This window comes from Lytechinus variegatus, chromosome 2 (assembly GCF_018143015.1).
Source record: "Lytechinus variegatus isolate NC3 chromosome 2, Lvar_3.0, whole genome shotgun sequence".
Lineage (NCBI taxonomy): Eukaryota > Metazoa > Echinodermata > Echinoidea > Temnopleuroida > Toxopneustidae > Lytechinus > Lytechinus variegatus.
In genome coordinates, this window is record NC_054741.1 from 69,349,798 (window position 1) to 69,369,253 (window position 19,456).

Genomic DNA, 19,456 nt, shown 5'->3' on the forward strand with positions numbered 1-19,456 from the left:
TTTGATGAAATTTTCAGTGTTATGCTAGTTTGATTTTTCTCTATTTATTCGAATCAACATTTTGCTGGGGTGGACTTGACCTTTAACAGTATTAGGACCATAATTGACCAAAAAGCGAGTTTTACAACTTCAGATTTGATTTTTTTTCCCAAACCGCTTGCTCGCTACGCTTCTCGCGAAAAATAAAACCTAAATATACATGTATATCAGAAATCAATTAAAAAACTTTGCTCAACTTAATTACTACAAAGCACACAACTTCTTTACATAGATGCTAATCTCATGGTGAAAATATCCGTTTGCACCAAAATGCCCGCGTTGAATATAAGTGCACCTAGTTTGGCTTTGCCCCCCCCCAAAAAAAAAGGAAATTCGTTTCGCCGCCCCTGGTTGAAACATGTTTCGTCTTCATGACTTACTGCAAAGATGTCTTAACATGTCCCTTTTAGATCAGGTCAGGGCTTATATTTAAAATTTCTGCTTGCGCTTCTTGCTCGCAGTTGTTATTTAGATAGGCATCTTGTCTTGAAGATCACAAACATATTGCCCATTATATTGAAAATATATAGCTCGCACTCGCATTGTTTAAAAAGGGCTTTACTTTATTTTGTAAAAGTAAAGCTTATTAGGCCTACCCTTTCAGAGAAACCAACAAAAAAATTAACTTTGAGCTTCCGATCGGGGAAATTATGGGTGAGTAAAAATTCGCCCCCCCATTGGCGAAAGTTGGATCCGCCGGTGGGGGGGGGCAGGGGGCACTTCACCCCCAAGAGAAATAACAGGGAAATGCTATTTTTCCAAGAAGTGGGAAATTCCAACTTTTCAGCTCGCGCTTCGCATTCGCAGTATCCTAAAGAGGTAACCAAATGCAGTCTTTATAGAGGTTCCTTTTCTGGTCAGTATATTTAACTTTTTGCTTTGCGCTTGTGTTAATTCTTTAGTTAGCTCATGGGTCCATGGTTAGATGCACATCCTTTTAATGATAGTTGTAGAAACTTGCTCGCCGGAATTTTTCATTTTCATTTCTTATTCAATGCCCTAAAGTTTGAGCTTGTGATGTACATGTATACGCTCTCAACACCTCGCAATGATTCAATTTCAACAATAATTGACCCCGAAAATGAGTTTTATAACTTCAGCTTTGATTTTTTTTCAAAATCGCTCGCTCATTATATTCTCTCGCGAAAAATAATGCCCAAATATAATCTTTCCATGGTCAGAAGTCACTTCAAAAAGGCTTTTCTCTACTCAATATTACTAAAAAAAAACACACACAATGGCTTCACGCAGATGATAAGCTCATGGTGAAAATATCACCAACTTGAGTTCCAATTTTGACGTACGAGTGTCAGTTTTTGGTTTCCCCCCAAACGAAATTTCGTTCGGCCGCCCTTGCCTTCCCATCTTCATAACCAGTGGCGGACCGTGACCCCGAGGAGACGAAGCATTGTGGGGCACGGCATTGTTCACAAACAATGCAGTGCCCCCCATGCTTTGTCTCCTCGGGGTCACGGTCCGCTACTGTTAACAATTGAAAAGCAATGGTGTCCCCCCCCCCACCACCACCACACTTGCCCTTCCTCTGCTTTCCAGATTTTCATTTTTCGGATTAACGAACCTTCGGAACAACGAACCTTATTTCGTTTTCTGATTAACGAACCTTCGGAACAACGAACCTTATTTCGTTTTCGGACCAACGAACCTTCGAAATTACGAACCTTCGGAAATACGATACGTCGGAATAACGAAGTTTCGGAATTACGAATGTATGCGTGCAATAGGTGGGGATGGGGGCAGGGAGCATGCAGTCCCCCATCCCAGAAAGTTTAAAAATTCAAGATTTTGTTTACTGAAAATTTTCACAAAATTCACAAAAAGTATAAAAGCGCAAAAGCGCCCCAAATGAAGCACCGTTGCTTCGCTTCCTCGCTTTCGTGTTGTTTTTTTTTCAAAAAAATTTACGCATCCTTTAAAAAGATTCTGCGTAGACTTGATCCAAAGTTTTGTATGAAATCATGATAATATAATTATATTGATCTCTACGGGGTCATCCCCTGGTGTTCTGAAATTACCACGGGACCACTTTATGTGGTCTCTCATTGACTGTTTGTAGGAAACAACTCTTTAAAATATATTTTGAGATAATTACAGAGAATTAAATAGTCTATAATTTCAAAATCCGTGAATTAAATTATACTTATTCTTTTTTCCTCAATCCCTATTCAAACCACTCTTTCCTTACTCAAAATGGTTTAAGGATTTAAGGTTTTATTAGAATATCCACATATCGCAGCCATTTAGACTGAATTGCATTGGATTTACAAAATATAAAAATGGTAACATGGTAAAGCAATCGAACATTATAAATACATTATTTACAAATAAAAATACAAACACTTTGGGTAACTTGACAGATTAAGGAAAGGGTGACCAGAGTGTAGAGATAAGGGGAAGGGGCGATACATTAGAGTAGGGAAAGAGGGTGGGAGGATGAGGACAGAAGAGATGAGTGTGAGAGTGGTAATACACAGATGTAATTCTGATTTAAATTGAGAAGAGTACATGTATATCAAAATCTGAATATTATTATGGTAATGATATGTAAATTAAAAGTGTCAGCGACCCCCCCCCCCCTTATAAGTGTGTATTAAAACGTATATGGTACACGGGATTATGGTGATTGACTAAAAACATTAATAGGATGATAAAACATACTAGTAATCAAACAAAACATTACTGAGAATTGACTTTTCCTTTTTCAAAATGTATTTTGAATGTATTTTACATTAGGAAAAGTGTATTTTGAATAAGGAAAAGTGTATTTTGAATAAGGAAAAATGCATTTTGAATAAGGAAAAGTGTATTTTGAATAAGGAAAAGTGTATTTTGAATAAGGAAAAGTGCATTTTGAATATGGAAAAGTGTATTTTGAATAAGGAAAAGTGCATTTTGAATAATGAAAAGTGCATTTTGAATAAGAAAAAGTGTATTATGAGTGCATTTTGAATAAGGAAAAGTGTATTTTGAAGAAGAAAAAGGGCATTTTGAATAAGGAAAAGTGTATTATGAATAAGGAAAAGTGCATTTTGAACAAAGGAAAAGTGCACTATGAATAAGGAAAAGTGTATTATGAATAAGGAAAAGTGTATTATGAATAAGGAAAAGTGCATTTTGAATAAGGAAAAGTGTATTTTGAATAAGGAAAAGTGTATTTTGAATAAGAAAAGGTGCATTTTGAATAAGGAAAAGTGTATTATGAATGAGGAAAAGTGCATCTTTAATAAGGAAAAGTGTATTTTGAATAAGGAAAAGTGTATTTTGAATAAGGAAAAGTGCATTTTGAATAAAGAAAAGTGTATTTTGAATAAGGTAAAGTGCATTTTGAATAATGGAAAGTGCATTTTGAATAAGAGAAAGTGTATTATGAGTGCATTTTGAATAAGGAAAAGTGCATTTTGAATAAGGAAAAGTGTATTTTGAATAAGAAAAAGGGTATTTTGAATAGGGAAAAGTGCATTTTGAATAAGGGAAAGTGCATTTTGAATAAGGAAAAGTGCCATTTGAATAAGGAAAAGTGCATTTTGAATAAGGGAAAGTGCATTTTGAATAAGAAAAGGTGCATTTTGAATAAGGAAAAGTATATTATGAATAAGGAAAAGGACATTTTGAATAAGGAAAAATGTATTTGAATAAGGAAAAGTGTATTTTGAATAAGAAAAGGTGCATTTTGAATAAGGAAAAAAGTATTATGAATAAGGAAAGGTGCATTTTGAAAAAGGAAAAGTGTATTTTGAATAAGGAAAAGTGTATTTTGAATAAGGAAAAGTGCATTTTGAATAAGAAAAGGTGCATTTTGAATAAGGAAAAGTATATTATGAATAAGGAAAAGTACATTTTGAATAAGGAAAAATGTATTTGAATAAGGAAAAGTGTATTTTGAATAAGAAAAGGTGTATTTTGAATAAGGAAAAAAGTATTATGAATAAGGAAAAGTGCATTTTCAAAAAGGAAAAGTGTATTTTGAATAAGGAAAAGTGTATTTTGAATGATGAAAAGTGCATTTTGAATAAGGAAAATTGTATTTTGAATAAAAGAAAGTGCATTTTGAATAAGGAAAAGTGTATTTTGAATAAGGAAAGGTGCATTTTGAATGATGAAAAGTGCATTTTGAATCATGAAAAGTGCATTTTGAATAAGGAAAAGTGTATTATGAATAAGAAAACGTGCATTTTGAATAAGGAAAAGTGCATTTTGAATAAGGAAAGTGCATTTTGAATAAGGAAAAGTGCATTTTGAATAAGGAAAAGTGCATTTTGAATAATAAAAAGTGCATTTTGAATAGGGAAAAGTGGATTTTGAATAAGGAAAATGGAATAAGGAGGTAACTTCACATTTTGAATAAGGAATAAATAGCAAAAAAATCCTACAGAGAAAGTAAAATAGATTGGAGAACGAAGAACCTGTTTTACTAGTAAGTGTGGTATGAATGTATATGGGTGGTGAATTAGTACGTTATCATTCAAATGGGCCAATTATGTCACAAACAAGACTACAAAGCTCAGAATGTTTCATAATACAAGCCAGATGTGAGTAGTTGAGGAAGCTGATGTGGCGCTCTGATAAAAATCCAAATAATAAGCAGAATGTGAGTACAATGAATTTACCAATATGGTAAAATAATTTGCATGGACCTCTAAAGTACTGTAGTCAGTGCAGTGAAGTTTCAGTACTGTAAATTGCAGTCTAGTTATTTTTAAGTCATGTTCCTTCCCGAAATTTGTTTTAAAAGAATGATAAATTTCTAAGTTTATGGTATTATCCGCCCGCGATATTATGCATCAGAATCATGTGTGATTTTTTGAAAGAGTTATTGAATGATAATAATCACTTCAAAACAAAAATGCAAAATGGTATACATAACTCGCAATAAATACATAAACATGATAGATTACTTAACGAAATACCCGCGAATATACCCACCAGTAATGAAATTGGATAGGCCTATTTATTGATTTAATGAATGACAAATTATAGCGAATTTTCTGCTTACATGCTATAGGCCTATTATAGTGAATGCAAAATGCGAAAATTTTGATAGGGAAAAGAAAAAAGTGACTTTGGATGGCAAGCTATTTGTGATTTGAAAGTGTAATGATATCGTCAATAAGTTTTCAACCCTTATTTTTAAGATGTTTTTCATTCGCATTTACTTGTGACTCAAGCCCCTTTCGTTAAAAAAATAGAATGAAAGCGAGTTTGGCTTTGGACATGTTGGAGGCTTTCTCGTGCATCTCCGCGAAAACATTTAGCATCGCATTATTATGTTTGAATGTATTGTGAAAGTTTTGTAGGTATAATTTTGTTTGTATTTTATTCTTTGAGAGTTCGCACGACCAATTACTTTTGAAGTTTTGCAACCCTTAACTTATGTAATCACCGTTACAATTAATTAAAACAAAAATTACCATGTAAATTATTCCCCACTTCATGAAAAAAGAACTCACTTAGCTTTCCGTAAATTTCCATAAAGATTTAAGGTATTTTTCATGTATTCATTCTTTTGTTTTCCATCTACATAATGCTTTCAGATTGTGTTACCAACCTGTTAGGTTAGTGTTAGGTTATTGTTATGAACTTTTAACGCTAATATGAACTTTTTGGTTCAAAAAGTCCCTACCCCCCCCCCCCCCGGGGGGGGGCTAATCGAATACCTATGTATGTACCAAACCAAAGTCGAAAATATGGGGCTCTAGAACTAATACTTTGTCTTACAATTAGTCTAGGTGATTGGCACAAAGGTAGTAGAGCAAGTTACCCTAATTTTTTTTAACAGGGGTTGCCAACGTGAGTTTCCCAAATTTAGCAACGGTTACTATTATAGGTAACATATTTATCTTAATAACCGAGCTTTATTGGACTTGAGGAACAGTTTTACAAGCAATATGTCACATAATTTTTTTTATCTAAATCATATTTCTTTTAATCACAACAGTTTTGATCAATTTATTCATAGCAACGGTTTGTAAGGGACCTTTTTCGGGTTACACTTCGTAATTCCGAAGGTTCGTAATTCCGAAACACGTAAATTGCCTATACCTCGATGTTCGTTAATCCGAAAACGAAAAAAGGTTCGTTAATCCGAACATTTGTGGCGTTATTCCGACGGTTCGATAATCCGAAAACGAAATAAGGTTCGTTTTTCCGAAGGTTCGATAATCCGAAAACGAAATAAGGTTCGTTTTTCCGAAGGTTCGTTAATCCGAAAACGAAATAAGGTTCGTTAATCCGAAAACAAAATAAGGTTCGTTAATCCGAAAACAAAATAAGGTTCGTTAATCCGAAAACAAAATAAGGTTCGTTAATCCGAAAAATGAAAACCGGGAAAGCAGAGGCAGAGGGAAGGGGGGTGGTGGACACTTGCCGTTCAATTGTTATGAGGATGGGAAGGCAAGGGCGGCCAAACGAATTTTCGTTTGGGGGGTAAAGCCAAAAAATGAAACTCATACGTCAAAATGGGCACTTTGGTGATATTTTCACCTTAAGATTATCAAAAAAACTTTTTTGAAATGACTTCTTATTATGGCAAAATGTATATTTAGCCTTTATTTTTCAGGAGAGAGTATAATGAGCGAGCGGCTTGGTGAAAAAATCAAAGGTGAAGTTATAAAACTCGTTTTGGGGGTCAATTATTCTTTAAATGGCATTATTGCGAGGTGTTGCGAGCGTGAATCACAAGCTAAAACTTTAGGGAATTTCAATCAAAATGGAAATAAGTTTTTAAAAATCCGAGCAGATTTCTGCTGTCACTAAAAAGATGTACATCTAACTAAAGAATTAACACGAGCGCAAAACGTGCGCAAAACGTGAGCTTAATATACTGACCAGAAAATGAATCTTAAAGAAAGAATTTAGTGACCTCTTTAGGATACATATTTCACCAATCGAATAACTGAGAGTGCGAAGCGCAAGCTGAAAATTTGCAATATTCCAGCCTGAAAACTTTACTTTAAAAAAAGGATTTTATTTCGAAAGCATGAAAAACAGAATATTTATTTTTGAAAAAGGATCTTTCCCATTTTTTTTTTAAAAATGTGCATTTCCCTGTTTTTTATTTCATTTTTTGGGTGCAAGTGCGCCCTGCCTCCCTCCCGGCGGATCCAACTTTTGTCAAAAGGGGGGGGGGGCAATTTTTTTTCAGCCATATTTTCCTCGATCGGCAGCTTAAAGTTGATTTTTGTTTGTTTTTTGAAAGGGTAGTCCTAACAGTCAATAATTAGCTTTATACTTATAAAATAAAGTAAATATGTAATAACATGATATACCCTTTTTAAATAATGCGAGCGCGAGCTATATTTTTTTTAAAATGATGGGCAATATGTTTGTGATCTTCAAAACGAGATGCCTATGTAACTAGATAATAACTGCGAGCAAGAAGCGCGAACAGAAATTTTAAATATAAGCTCTGACCTGATCTAAAGGGAACATTTTAAGAACTTTTTGCAGTTAGCCATGAAGACGATGCGTGTTTCAACCAGGGGCGGCGAACGTATCTCCTTTGGGGGGGGCCAAAAAAGGGGCCAATAGGGGCATTTTGGTGCAAACGGATATTTTCGCCATAAGATTATCATCTGTGAATGTAAAGAGGTTGTGTGTTTTGTAGTAATTAAGTTGAGCAAAAATTTAAGTGATCTCTGATTGGTAAGTTATATAATTACGTTTCATTTCTGCGAGCGTAGCGAGCGAGCGGTTTGTTTGGGGGAAAATGTAAAATTCGCCTATTTGGTCAATTACTTTTAAAAGGGCATCCTTGTGAGATGTTGCCAGCGAATCACGTGCTCAACTTTTGGAAATTTCATGTAGGCCTAAAATTATAAAAATGATATTATTTACCCAGGGAAGCCACTTCAGTTCTGAAAACTGTTCTCCCAGCTATTATTATTATAGGTTTTCCCGCCCAATTTCGTCAAAATTTCAACCGATTTAATGATGTAATAGTTCAATTTGCAACTAATTCGAATGACCTATGAGATCAACATTTAAATACCCAAATACTTTATTTAATTTAATCATATTGGCACGCGATTTCATGGTTATTTCATTTAAACAAGTATAAAGATCGATCAAATTCAAATAGCCGAAGAGGTGTTTTCAAATTCGCAACGGTACCCTCCTTGCGAAGGTTTAGGAATTCAAAATCATTAATATGCGATCACTTATAGGATATGCACAGTGTTTTTCGTTTTTTTTTTTTTTACTTCATTTGAATGAATATGGAAATGGGTTTTACTTCTTAATTGGATGTTTACCATTATACTGAAATGTATCATCCATCTGAAAAACCATCATCGGAACAACAACTTGTTTTTCCACTTTCATAACTATAGATCGTGGTCAATACCATTCCTTCCCCACAACGATGTTATTTACAATAATATGAAATAAAAAAAAGAACAAGATGATGAAAAAAATACCTACCATTGGCAGAGGTCATCCACCCACTCACTGGCGGATCCAGGGGGGGGGGGCACACCCGGCTCGTGTCCGTGCCCCCCCCCCCCTTCGAGAGCCACAATAAAAAAAAATCGTGGACCGTCCCTTATTCTTTGGTTAAAAACCTTCTGTTTTGCTCGTCAAATTCCTAGGGAAAATGCCCCCCTTTTTTTGGAAATCCTTGATCCGCCCCTGCACCCACTCATTAATCACTAAAAGAATAACCGTTCACAACCATATCCTATAAGTGTTACATGAATTGCGTCTTTATCAAACATAATGGAATAAAATTATTCTAACTGAAAGATCAGAAAAAAAATTGTATAACGTTATAAAAGAAAAATGAACACAGAAACATGTTATCTGAATTTGGACGTTTAAAGTGCAAATATGTGTGCCGATTAATGAAATTGAAAATGGTATTTTGGGTGAAATTAAACGATCAGTTCGTCGTTGCGAAATTAAATGACAACTTTTGGCCTTTAATTTGAACGAATTTCTCCCTAAATTGAATTTCTACCAAATTCAAAGGAATGATATAGAACGGAATTAAATGATGAATAAATGAAAATGAACCATGTGTGCAGAGGGTTGACAAAATATTTCGAATTTGAAAGTCCTTTCATTAATTTAAATGCAACCCTGATGAAATTGGACGGGAAAACCTATATTATCCGTGTTTGTTACCAAAATGAATGATTTTCATTTTCGGAAATACGAACCTTATTCAATTTTCGGATTAACGAACCTTATTTCGTTTTCAGATTAACGAACCTTATTTTGTTTTCGGATTAACGAACCTTCGGAATTAAGAACCTTATTTCATTTTCGGATTAACGAACCTTCGGAATTACGAACCTTATTTCGTTTTCGGATTAACGAACCTTCGGAATTACGAACCTTATTTCGTTTTCGGATTGACGAACCTTCGGAATTACGAACCTCATTTCGTTTTCGGATTGACGAACCTTCGGAATTACGAACCTTCGGAAATACGAAGCTTCGGAATTACGAATGTATGCGCCTTTTTCGATAGCAACAATAGTTTATCATAGTTCAGGTCATTATAATTTACTCGATACAAGAGCTCAGAAATCAATTTTGGTCCATAGATTCCTTATGTGATGAAATAGCACCAAAACTTTCCAAATATTTCCTCAATAACCAATACTTATAGGGTGTTTTTTATGATTATATTTTTTGTGAGCACCCACATCTTTTCTACTTAAGCATGCATTGATACATTGATTACAACAACCCAGGAACATGTTGCTAAGTAACATGTTTTCAGCAACAGATTGTTAAAGGCCGTATGGTAAGATTATTTAAGAGGTATATACTCATAGATGCTTAAAAACGTAAAAGCTTGCACAAATCAAACTACCTCATGATATGGTTTATATTTCCAAAAACGACGTCTATGGGGTTCATGTCATTGGCACAATGATAGTTGTTGCATGTTAGAAAACCATGAAAACCAATTTTTCTTATTATATGGAATTAACCTAAACAATTATGTACAAAATCAATCATTGATCAAATTATTTGGCGTCTTCCATAGTAAAGGGTTATTTTTTAATGTTTGTTATTACTATATATGCTTATCAATGAATACATCATGATTACTTACAGTATATATGAGCGATTGACAGTAAAGGTAGAATTGATCGACACTTGTATCATCAAGAATCAAGAGTAGAAACCGTTGAAATTCTGTAAATTTGTGGCTATCTATTTTCCAAGGAGGCCCTATTAATCACTTGCAAGACCCTGTATATCTACAAATGCCCTTGGAAAGAATTCCACAAAATAAATTTTATCGAGAGGTCTCTCTAGCTTGTAGAAGACCGGTTACAAGAGCAGACCAGGAAGTCATGGATTTTTACAACCTAAACATCTCCGATCTTGGCGAGGCGAAAAGAATGACCGCCAAAAATCTGTCACCGAATTTGAATTTCATTTCAAAAGGCTATGTTGTGTCCCCTCAAGGTTAATTACGCAACTGCTGTGAATTAATGTTGTGTAATTAAAAGCTATAAGGCTTGTGAGGTTTGAAATGAATTTGATAGTAAGAGGTCTCCGCCCCGGACACATCCAGCAAAGTATTGGCGCACAGATGGATGGTTGGGCCATCCCCCCCCCCCCCCCAGTTCTACAACCAAGAACAAAAAGAACAAAAAAGAAAAAGTGTAACACATTATGTTGTTTACTTAATTGAATTTCAAGAAATATCTCATAGCTAGATTCTCACAAAAGAATTTTTTCTCGCTCGCTTCGTTCGCTCGGGGCATGTTGAGCAGCTTTTTGGCACATGCATGCGCCATTCTGTGTCCCTCTTTTCAGTCCTGTTCAGTCGCGTTCAGACCAAAAAAAAGGAAAAGAGAAGGGTGATATTATTTTCTGACTGATATGTCAAAATCAAAATTGTCAAAATATTTTTAAAAAGATAAATTCTGTCCGATAGGCCATATCTGGCCCCCATCAAAGATTTTGATTTACTACACAACTGCCTGTGTAATAGCTCTATGTTCATACCATGACCAGACCGGGAAATTTTCGGCTCTTGCCCCCACCCCCCCCCCACCCCTGGCCACCGACACCTGTTACGCCCCTGGCCAAATTTTAATAGGGTTATTGTGCTAGCAAATGGGAAGTTCACCCCCTCCCCTCTCTGTTACAATGACCACGTTGCAGATCCTCTTTTTCTGCCAAAGACCTATTAATTCTTCCTTGTTGTTATGCTGTTGTTGATGCCCTGGGCTCTTTTTTCATTTTCTTGTACCATGACCAGACCGGGAAATTTTCGGCTCTTGCCCCCACCCCCCCTATCTATCATTTTTTTTACCAATCAATATATCATTTCCTCATCCCTCTCTGACCCCCCTCCCCCCTCTTTCCATCGCGTTATTCTTCCTCTTTAATTTATTTTTGTCATTCCCTCACTCCCTATCACTCTGTTATCCACCCATTAGTTATCCTCTCTGTCCTTGCCCTACTCCTCATCTCTCTATCATTCTTTCTCTATCTCCATCACGTTATTCCCTCTTTGATTTTTTAAATGCTCTTCCCTCACTCCCAATCTCTCTGTAACACATGCACGCACCTCCTCCATCGAGTTATTCTCATTCTTTGATATATTTAAACCCTAATTCCCACCCCCCCCATTTTATTCTCCCTCTTCAAATTCTGTATGCACTCCCAATCGATCTCTCTCTCCATCACTTTTTTCTCCCTCTTATTTATTTCTTTCATCCCCTCACTCACCATCTTTTTTACACACACCTCCTTCTATAGCTCTCCGTGATTCTTCCTGGCTTTAATTTCTTTAATGTCGTTCCCTGACTCCTCATCTTTCTTTTTCTCTCCCTCCCATCATGCCCCCCCCCCTCACTCCAAATCTATCTCTCGATCCATCACTTTATTCTCCCTATAAATTTCTTTCCGTCATTCCCTCACTCCATCTCTTTTTTTACACACACCCCTTTCTTCATCAAGTCTTTCTCCCTGGCATTCTTTGATGTCCTCCCCTGGCTCCTCATCTCTCTATCTGTCTCTCTCCCTCAATCACATTATCCCCCCCCCCTTCTCTCTCGACGAATCAGATCATACTTTCAAAATCTATTTAGCATTTAGCTACTCCGGCGATATCTTGTTCGAAAAGTAGGCCAAAAGACTCCAAAATCCTGCACACAATAAACATGTTATATCGCCACAAGATTTCCGTTTCTTAGTTCGTTTAATATATATATATATACAGAATATGTTTCAAATAAAAAAAAACTTTATTGCATAGAAGTCGTTATTTGGTATGATCAAGAATACTGATTGAACCAATTGTGTAAATTTTCGGACAATATTGAAGATATTGTTCGGTCAGCCAAAAAGTTTGTCATTTAAGATCGGTTGATATATAAAATGATAATTATTTGAAAATAAAACAGTTCATCTTCGATCGGTAATTCACCACCATGACTGTAAACATTTCTGCTCTTTCCAGTGTAGCGCTTAGCACCGACATTCAGATGGGTTCTGTTCGTTTGCCTGTCGTCGATGTCGAAATCGTCATCCGAGTGTGTTTATATGGCTTTCGCTGAGAGTGCGCAGTCATCCCCGGGCGTCATTCCCAAAGTTGGTCAGCGTTGGCAACCGTGTCAGAGAGATGGATAAAAGATTGGAAGTTCCGCCATCGAACTGATGTTCGAAACGAGTGTCGTGCGACATGGTGGTCGTCGCTGATGATTCTTTCGAGCTGCCGATCCTGTCACCATTGGTTATGTGAAAGGTGCTCTGGAGATGTTAAGGTCGATTAAAAAAACAACCTGGATCTAATATGAAAGATGAATCGATTAGTTTTTTCGTTATAGCAAGGAGTTTAATGAGTTTATCCCGACTTGAAGAGAAGCACGGCGATTTGTCCAAGATAGAAGTAGATGAAATGCTTGGTCTCGTGCGTGACGTAGCTGCCGAAGTTGCGGCCAACGATGCAATGCCAGGTCGGGTTGTACTTCTTGTCGAACTCCTTCTTGATATGGGCAGCGATGTCCTTCTCGAGGTTGAACTTCTCCATGGCCTGGTTGGCGCAGTCGATAGCGTCTTGCTGCATGTCTTCTGACATATCAGCATTCTTGATGACGGCCTTGCGTTCAGACATGATGGCAGATTATTATTTGTGTCTGTAAGATAAAATAATCACAAATAATGATTAATATCTGAATTTTCACCCGTGTTTTAACAAAACAAAAATAAAGCATATAGGAGCCATGCAAGGGACATTAATAATGAGAAAACATATTTAGGCGAAGCCCGGTCACATCTCAACACATTGACATATAAAAAAGTTCTGAAAATACTTCGAATTGATATGATCTTGAATGATTCAATTTTACAATTACAAATATAGGCGGAAAGTGACAGTCCTTTAATGAATTTGAAGATATGACTACAGATCACCTCGCAAGAAATGAGACTTGAAAATTTACCGAAAGGGGCCAAAGCCAAAAAAAAAACAACTATACCATGCCTTCATAAAGTATCGTTCTAAATGCAAAAATAGAGTAAGGTCAAGGTTATAGATTATTGCAAGTAAATGATTTGGCAGATTTATGGCCGAAATTTATAGACAGTAATCGTTCTTGTTTACAATAGACGAACTTTTAACCTGTAAGACATGAAACCAAATGTAACTGATTTTAGAGAATCATTGTTTCATCCTACCTTATAATATCAAATAGTATGAGGAGAGATGGGCAGCGGTCCAATGTCCACAAGCGTGATGGGAAGCAAAATAAAATGAAGTTGTTTTTTACCAACCAGTCCTTCTTATACTGATATGGGCCTCACATTAACTCGCTCACCTAGCAACCAAACTGTATGTCGTTTCTTATTGGCTTACGAAGCAGACCATCCCGTAGCTTGTAACATGGGCTTATAACAAAATAAAAAAAAACGGCGGGCGAAGTCTGTCCTTTGCAAACTGGTCAAGTGGATCAGAAGAATGCAAAGAACACCGGTGTAAAAAGGTACGGTGTCGATCAATATATCCGTGTAATTGATTTCTATTGGTGTACGTTGTGGTCTCTCGAGTAGCTTGAAGCTATAGCTTATAACAAAATAGGTTTCTTACGTAACGAAATCAACAACAAACATGCATGACAAGTGCTTGCCTGCACACAATCATAAAGTATATGTAGAGTGAAGACTAGACGCCAAAGTTCTGTCTGCGAGTATGGTCCATGCTGTGGGCATGTAGGTCCATGCTGTGAGCCAGCCACAGTCTAGTCTCACTATTCTCACTACTTCAGACTCGAGCTGCATAATGCGCTATGAGAATTGCGAAAACGAAGGGTCTGTGCCCTACATTGCTGATGTGTGTAATAATTTTATGATTTAAGATGTTGGCCCTTAATCATGTTAACTACCAGACCATAATAAATCCATATTCAGACGAGCACATTTTCAGATCTTTTTTCTTTTTTTGTTACGAAAGGCGTAACCGCTATCTTTGCTTGTTTATGGTATTTTTCACCCCACTCTACATCATAATAGGCCTACATCTTACAAAGGGAGTAGTAAACAGAATCCATTGATCTATTCAGGTGAAAACCGCCAATATCCATTGAAACTTGAATCAGATAATAACATCCATTATTCGTTGGAATGCCAGATATGCACCTTTTTAATACTGTTATTTGGAACTATACAAAGAACGTCTATACTGGGCCTTATATCAAGAGTAAAGTTAAAACGAGCTCTCTCATCATGCCCATCCAACGATTTCCAGCAGTCCTTTCCAATTTAATAGTTAAGTAAGGGGTTTGATTGACATTTCCTAGAAATTGACAAATTGAAGGATTTTAGTACAATATTATATCTCTGATTTCAAATTCGCACCAACTTTGCGATTTTTTAAAACTAATTATTGGGAGATCACATCTGAAGATGGTACCGATTTTATTTGAATTGTCTTGGGTGATATCCGGCGGGATGTAGTTGCTGACCTTATTCATTAATAGTCAGTCGTCAGTAGTCTATTAATATTACAGGGCCCCATAGCATAAAAGTTACTATAATAATCCGGTATAATAGTAACTTTGCCATCCAAGTGTAACTACCATGGTAACAATGCTAAGATCGGCCAATCAGAATCAAGGATTTAAAGGAAGTAACCATTGGACATGTTGGATAGCAAAGTTATCATAGTAAATTTTATGCATCGGGTTATAGTTCAAAGGATAATAATGTTTTGAATGTCCAAAGGATTATAAGCTTTTAATTACAAACAGTCGTCAAAGAAGTATTACACTGGAAAGTAATATATAGATTTGCCATTCTTCCAAGTTTCAAGATTTACAGTATTTTCGTGTTTTTTTTTCTTTATCAAATTATATCATCAGTATATGTAGGCCTACACGTGTGCATTTATTCATACCACGTAGGTGGGGTTGTGTAGAATGAATAAAAATTTGTAATACCTTTTATTTGGCGTGTTTGGGGTATTCGAATTGATCAGATCCCACTATCATGACTATCTGCAATGTATCGATAGGATAGAGATCAGTGTTCAGAACCATCGAAATGGATAGCTAATATTGCTACAAAAAATGGATAGCTACAATAGCTACAAAAAATGACAATTCCATGACAGTTGCATATTTGATTTGATAAATTTATTCACCAACAATCATGTTTACAGGTTATAAGGAAACAAATCGCATAAAATGTTACACAAATGAAAGATGCAAATTGGACCAGAAAGTAGCTCTAGCCTTGCCCAACTATAAAATATGCAAAGTTAAAAAGTATACTACAAACATAGCAGAAATTAAATTGCAACGTATTCCTTGCCAAAAGGTTATAAGTAACAATATTAACTGCAATAAGTATATTATGTAGAGGCTATTAACAACATAAGCTTTTAGAGAATTCCTAATACCTTTTTTTTCTGGATTTCTTCAGTTTGATTATATGCATGTCCTTTTCTTATTTCATAATTTAAAAGGGTGAATGGGGACGTTCCCTTAAGGGCTCACGTTATATATTTTGAATGCATCTTAAATTATTCAAAATGATTATAATATTTTGTCTTCATCAAAGAAATCGAAACGTGTGTCACTATCTTCGATTCATAGAATAGATTCCTGTACCCAAGCCCGATTCCTTGTAACACCGTTGGGCTGATTTCAATACACTTGATCACGCATACATTCGTAATTCCGAAGGTTCGGATATTCCGAAGGTTCGTTATTCCGAAGGTTCGTATTTCCGAAGGTTCGTAATTCCGACGGTTCGTAAGTCCGAAAACGAAATGAGGTTCGTAATTCCGAAGGTTTGTTAGTCCGAAAACGAAGAGAGGTTCGTAATTCCGAAGGTTTGTTAATCCGAAAACGAAATGAGGTTCGTAAATCCGAAGATTCGTTAGTCCGAAAACGAAATGATTAACGAACCTCATTTCGTTTTCGGACTAACGAACCTTCGGAACAACGAACCTTATTTCGTTTTCGGATTATCGAACCGTCGGAATTACGAACCTTCGGAATAACGCCACAAATATTTGGATTAACGAACCCTTTTACGTTTTCGGATTTACGAACATCGAGGTATAGACAATTTACGTGTTATGGAATTACGAACCTTCGGAATAAAGAACCTTCGGAATTACGAAGTGTAACCCTTGATCTATAGGGATAATTATTTATGGTCAATCGTAACCAAATCAAGTGGACGAGTTGTCTAAGACTCGTGACTAGACAAGTCCAGAGTTCGATCCCTGGTCCTGGCACTTATGCCCATGGGCAAGGCAGTGCCTGCTTAGTCTTCTGTGCAAACCCTTCACTCCGGCGAGTTAAGGGTCTGAATTGCAGCCTACTCATGCCTTGTGTACTGAAGGCCCTCTCGCTCCAGTTTTTATGTGCTAGTCTTTGCATGGAGACACAATTGTTGATCAAATTTTCAATCAGGGTCTGTACCTACAGACTAGTACCTGCTTTCAAGTAAATAGGAATGCATATAATTAATCAGCATCTTTACTCCTTGTAGCATATTTATGGTCTATAATCTGAAAAAATTGAAATAACGTATTACGGCCGAATGTTGAAAGATATCCCCCCCCCCTTGAAAAAAACCAGGGATATACTGACAAAACAAGTGCACAGCTTTTTGAGCGCATATGAAGCATTCCGAATGCTTCATATGCGCTCAAAAAGCTGTGCACTTGTTTTGTCAGTATATCCCTGGTTTTTTTCAAGGGGGGGGGGGATATCTTTCAACATTCGGCCGTAATACGTTATTTCAATTTTTTCAGATTATAGACCATAAATATGCTACAAGGAGTAAAGATGCTGATTAATTATATCTCCCAATATGCAGAACCACACAGGGCCAGTTTTCAATTACTTTCATGGGATCAAAATTTTGGAATAGTATACCAAATTTATGTCAAGGAACACTTTCAGAAAGAAATTATTTGCTTACCTAAATACAACCAACCCTCTAATTTAATTCTGACAAGAGAATAGGAAATATTTCAATAGAATAAAGAGTATTCTATATAAATCTCTAATTCTAATTATTTGTTTTATATAACGTGGTGATTTTTCAAACAACATTTTATAGCATTATTCACTGTTCACACGTATTTCTTTTATGTAAAATATCAAAGATTTGAAGGAATCAGTCTCGACTAGCACTTGTGCTACCTACTGGTTCCTTCTTAACAACAACATTCAACCATATACGTATCTTTTTGTTCAATCATCAATATTGGAAACTGTGACTAGGATCTTAAAAAAACAAATATGATTATAATAAGCACCCCACCCCTTCCCCCCGCCTGCTCCTCTTTCATTTTGACATGGCCCTATTGTCCTCTCCGCTTTATTCCTTACATTGACGAGTGACCATGCGCAACCAAAAAAAAAAACACGTAAAAAGGATGTCCTTTTCACGATAGGGCACGTTACGTGCGTAACATGAAAAGGGTGTCAAAAACACAAAAATAATGAAAAAAGGGTATCTATTTCGCTAGGAAAATTACGTGTTTATAGGGTCGAATTTGCGGGGATGATAAAACAAAATTAAAATGTTTTATAAAGGATGTCCTTTTTGCCCCAACACTTCGTGTTTTGAGTCCGATTTGCGCGAGGTGTAGAAGGTGGGGGTTGTACTTAACCAAATAACATGAATAAGGTAAAGCCGACAACCAAAGGACCCGTTACAATAAAACATTGCTGTACTTGTTTAGGGTTTCATTTCAGGGAATATTTGCCAAGAGTATCGTTTTGTTTCTTATACTTGTTAAGGGTAGGGCTTCACACGCCAATACTTGTTAAGGGGTGCATTTTCAGAATATGGAAATTACGTGTTTAGGATGCTTTTCGAGACCCCATGGTCGCGCATGGTATCCACTCGTGAATGGAAGTGCCCCCCCCCCCCCCCCCCCGGGGCCTTTATTGGGATTCATACCAGATACTGAATGATTCCTGTCAACTCATTATCAAATGTTATTTTATCAAGAGAACTATCTCAAAATGTATTAGTGGTTTTAACCGTTCAAGGTCTACGGCAAATCAACAAAATCCTTGACATCTTTTTGAAGGGATCGAGCAAACATTTCTATTGTTGAGCTTACAATCGAGGTGCGTGAGACTGCAAAAATCAAACATGTCAAAACACATGTATGATACTTTTCACAAAAATGAATTACATCATTATCAAAATTTTCATAATCTTCATCTTCGACATGGGTTGATGGGTATTATCTACAGGTTTCGGACTGATGTGAGTTCATGCTCATCATTACATTCCCGCACAAGTGGTGTTGTTGTAACCAACATCTTGCCCAGCTATGTCTCTGAGTACCACGTACATCCTGCAGAAAGAAAAAAAAAGATAAGAAATTTGTAAAATGTGGCGGGTTGAGAGAGAAAAGAGAACGAAATACAAGTGAGAGAAAGAGGAGAGGACGAGAAGGAGGAGCCTATTGAAAACTTAATTTTTAATGCAAATTTTCATCATGTTCACGAAAGTGTAGTCTGTGTCACCAAACAACACTGGCGCCAAAATCCTCCTCTTTCTTCGTCAAAACACCTTTGTGATGATCGGTCGCATCGTCCCCTCGTTTACTTATATTTATCGAAAATCTTAAATATTTTTGCCCTGTTATATAAGACAAAATTTGGGTCAATGCATCGAGATGATTGTAGTTCATGCCCCCAAAACTCCCATCCGTGTCTGTGCAATTATAACGATGCTAGCTCTATATCCCTTATAATTTATTATGTTGAGTTTGACGGAAATACTTCTCTTCGTAGAAAAAAATAGATAAATGGTCGCATTTCATAAGTTGGGTATGCAAAAAGGGTGGCGTATGAACAATTTTCCACACGGTGCCATGGATAAATTGTTGCTACATCACAGCATCTTAACCAAATTTTTTGAGTAATATCTCATTTTGAAGCTAGAACTATAG

General features: G+C 36.3%; 2 protein-coding genes across 2 annotated transcripts in view; both read right to left on the reverse strand.

Annotated features, from left to right (window-relative positions):
* Positions 1–12,192: 12,192 nt before the first annotated feature.
* Positions 12,193–13,854, reverse strand: LOC121408813 (dynein light chain 2, cytoplasmic-like). Its single transcript, XM_041600467.1, has 2 exons — positions 13,705–13,854; positions 12,193–13,163 (listed from the first exon to the last, which is right to left on the reverse strand). The coding sequence occupies exon 2, from the start codon at positions 13,139–13,141 to the stop codon at positions 12,872–12,874; it is 270 nt and encodes an 89-aa protein (XP_041456401.1). The 5' UTR covers positions 13,142–13,163; positions 13,705–13,854; the 3' UTR covers positions 12,193–12,871.
* A 4,565-nt stretch (positions 13,855–18,419) lies between these two features.
* Positions 18,420–19,456, reverse strand: part of LOC121408816 (macrophage migration inhibitory factor-like) — a 7,937-nt gene continuing 6,900 nt past the window's right edge. The window contains exon 3 of the mRNA XM_041600471.1: positions 18,420–18,856. Coding sequence (XP_041456405.1) covers positions 18,784–18,856 — 73 coding nt within the window. The 3' untranslated portion in view covers positions 18,420–18,783. The remainder of the gene's footprint in view (positions 18,857–19,456) is intronic.

Bases quoted from the DNA above. Each gene is read 5' to 3' on its own strand.
- LOC121408813 (XM_041600467.1), bottom strand. From the start codon at position 13,141: ATGTCTGAACGCAAGGCCGTCATCAAGAATGCTGATATGTCAGAAGAC.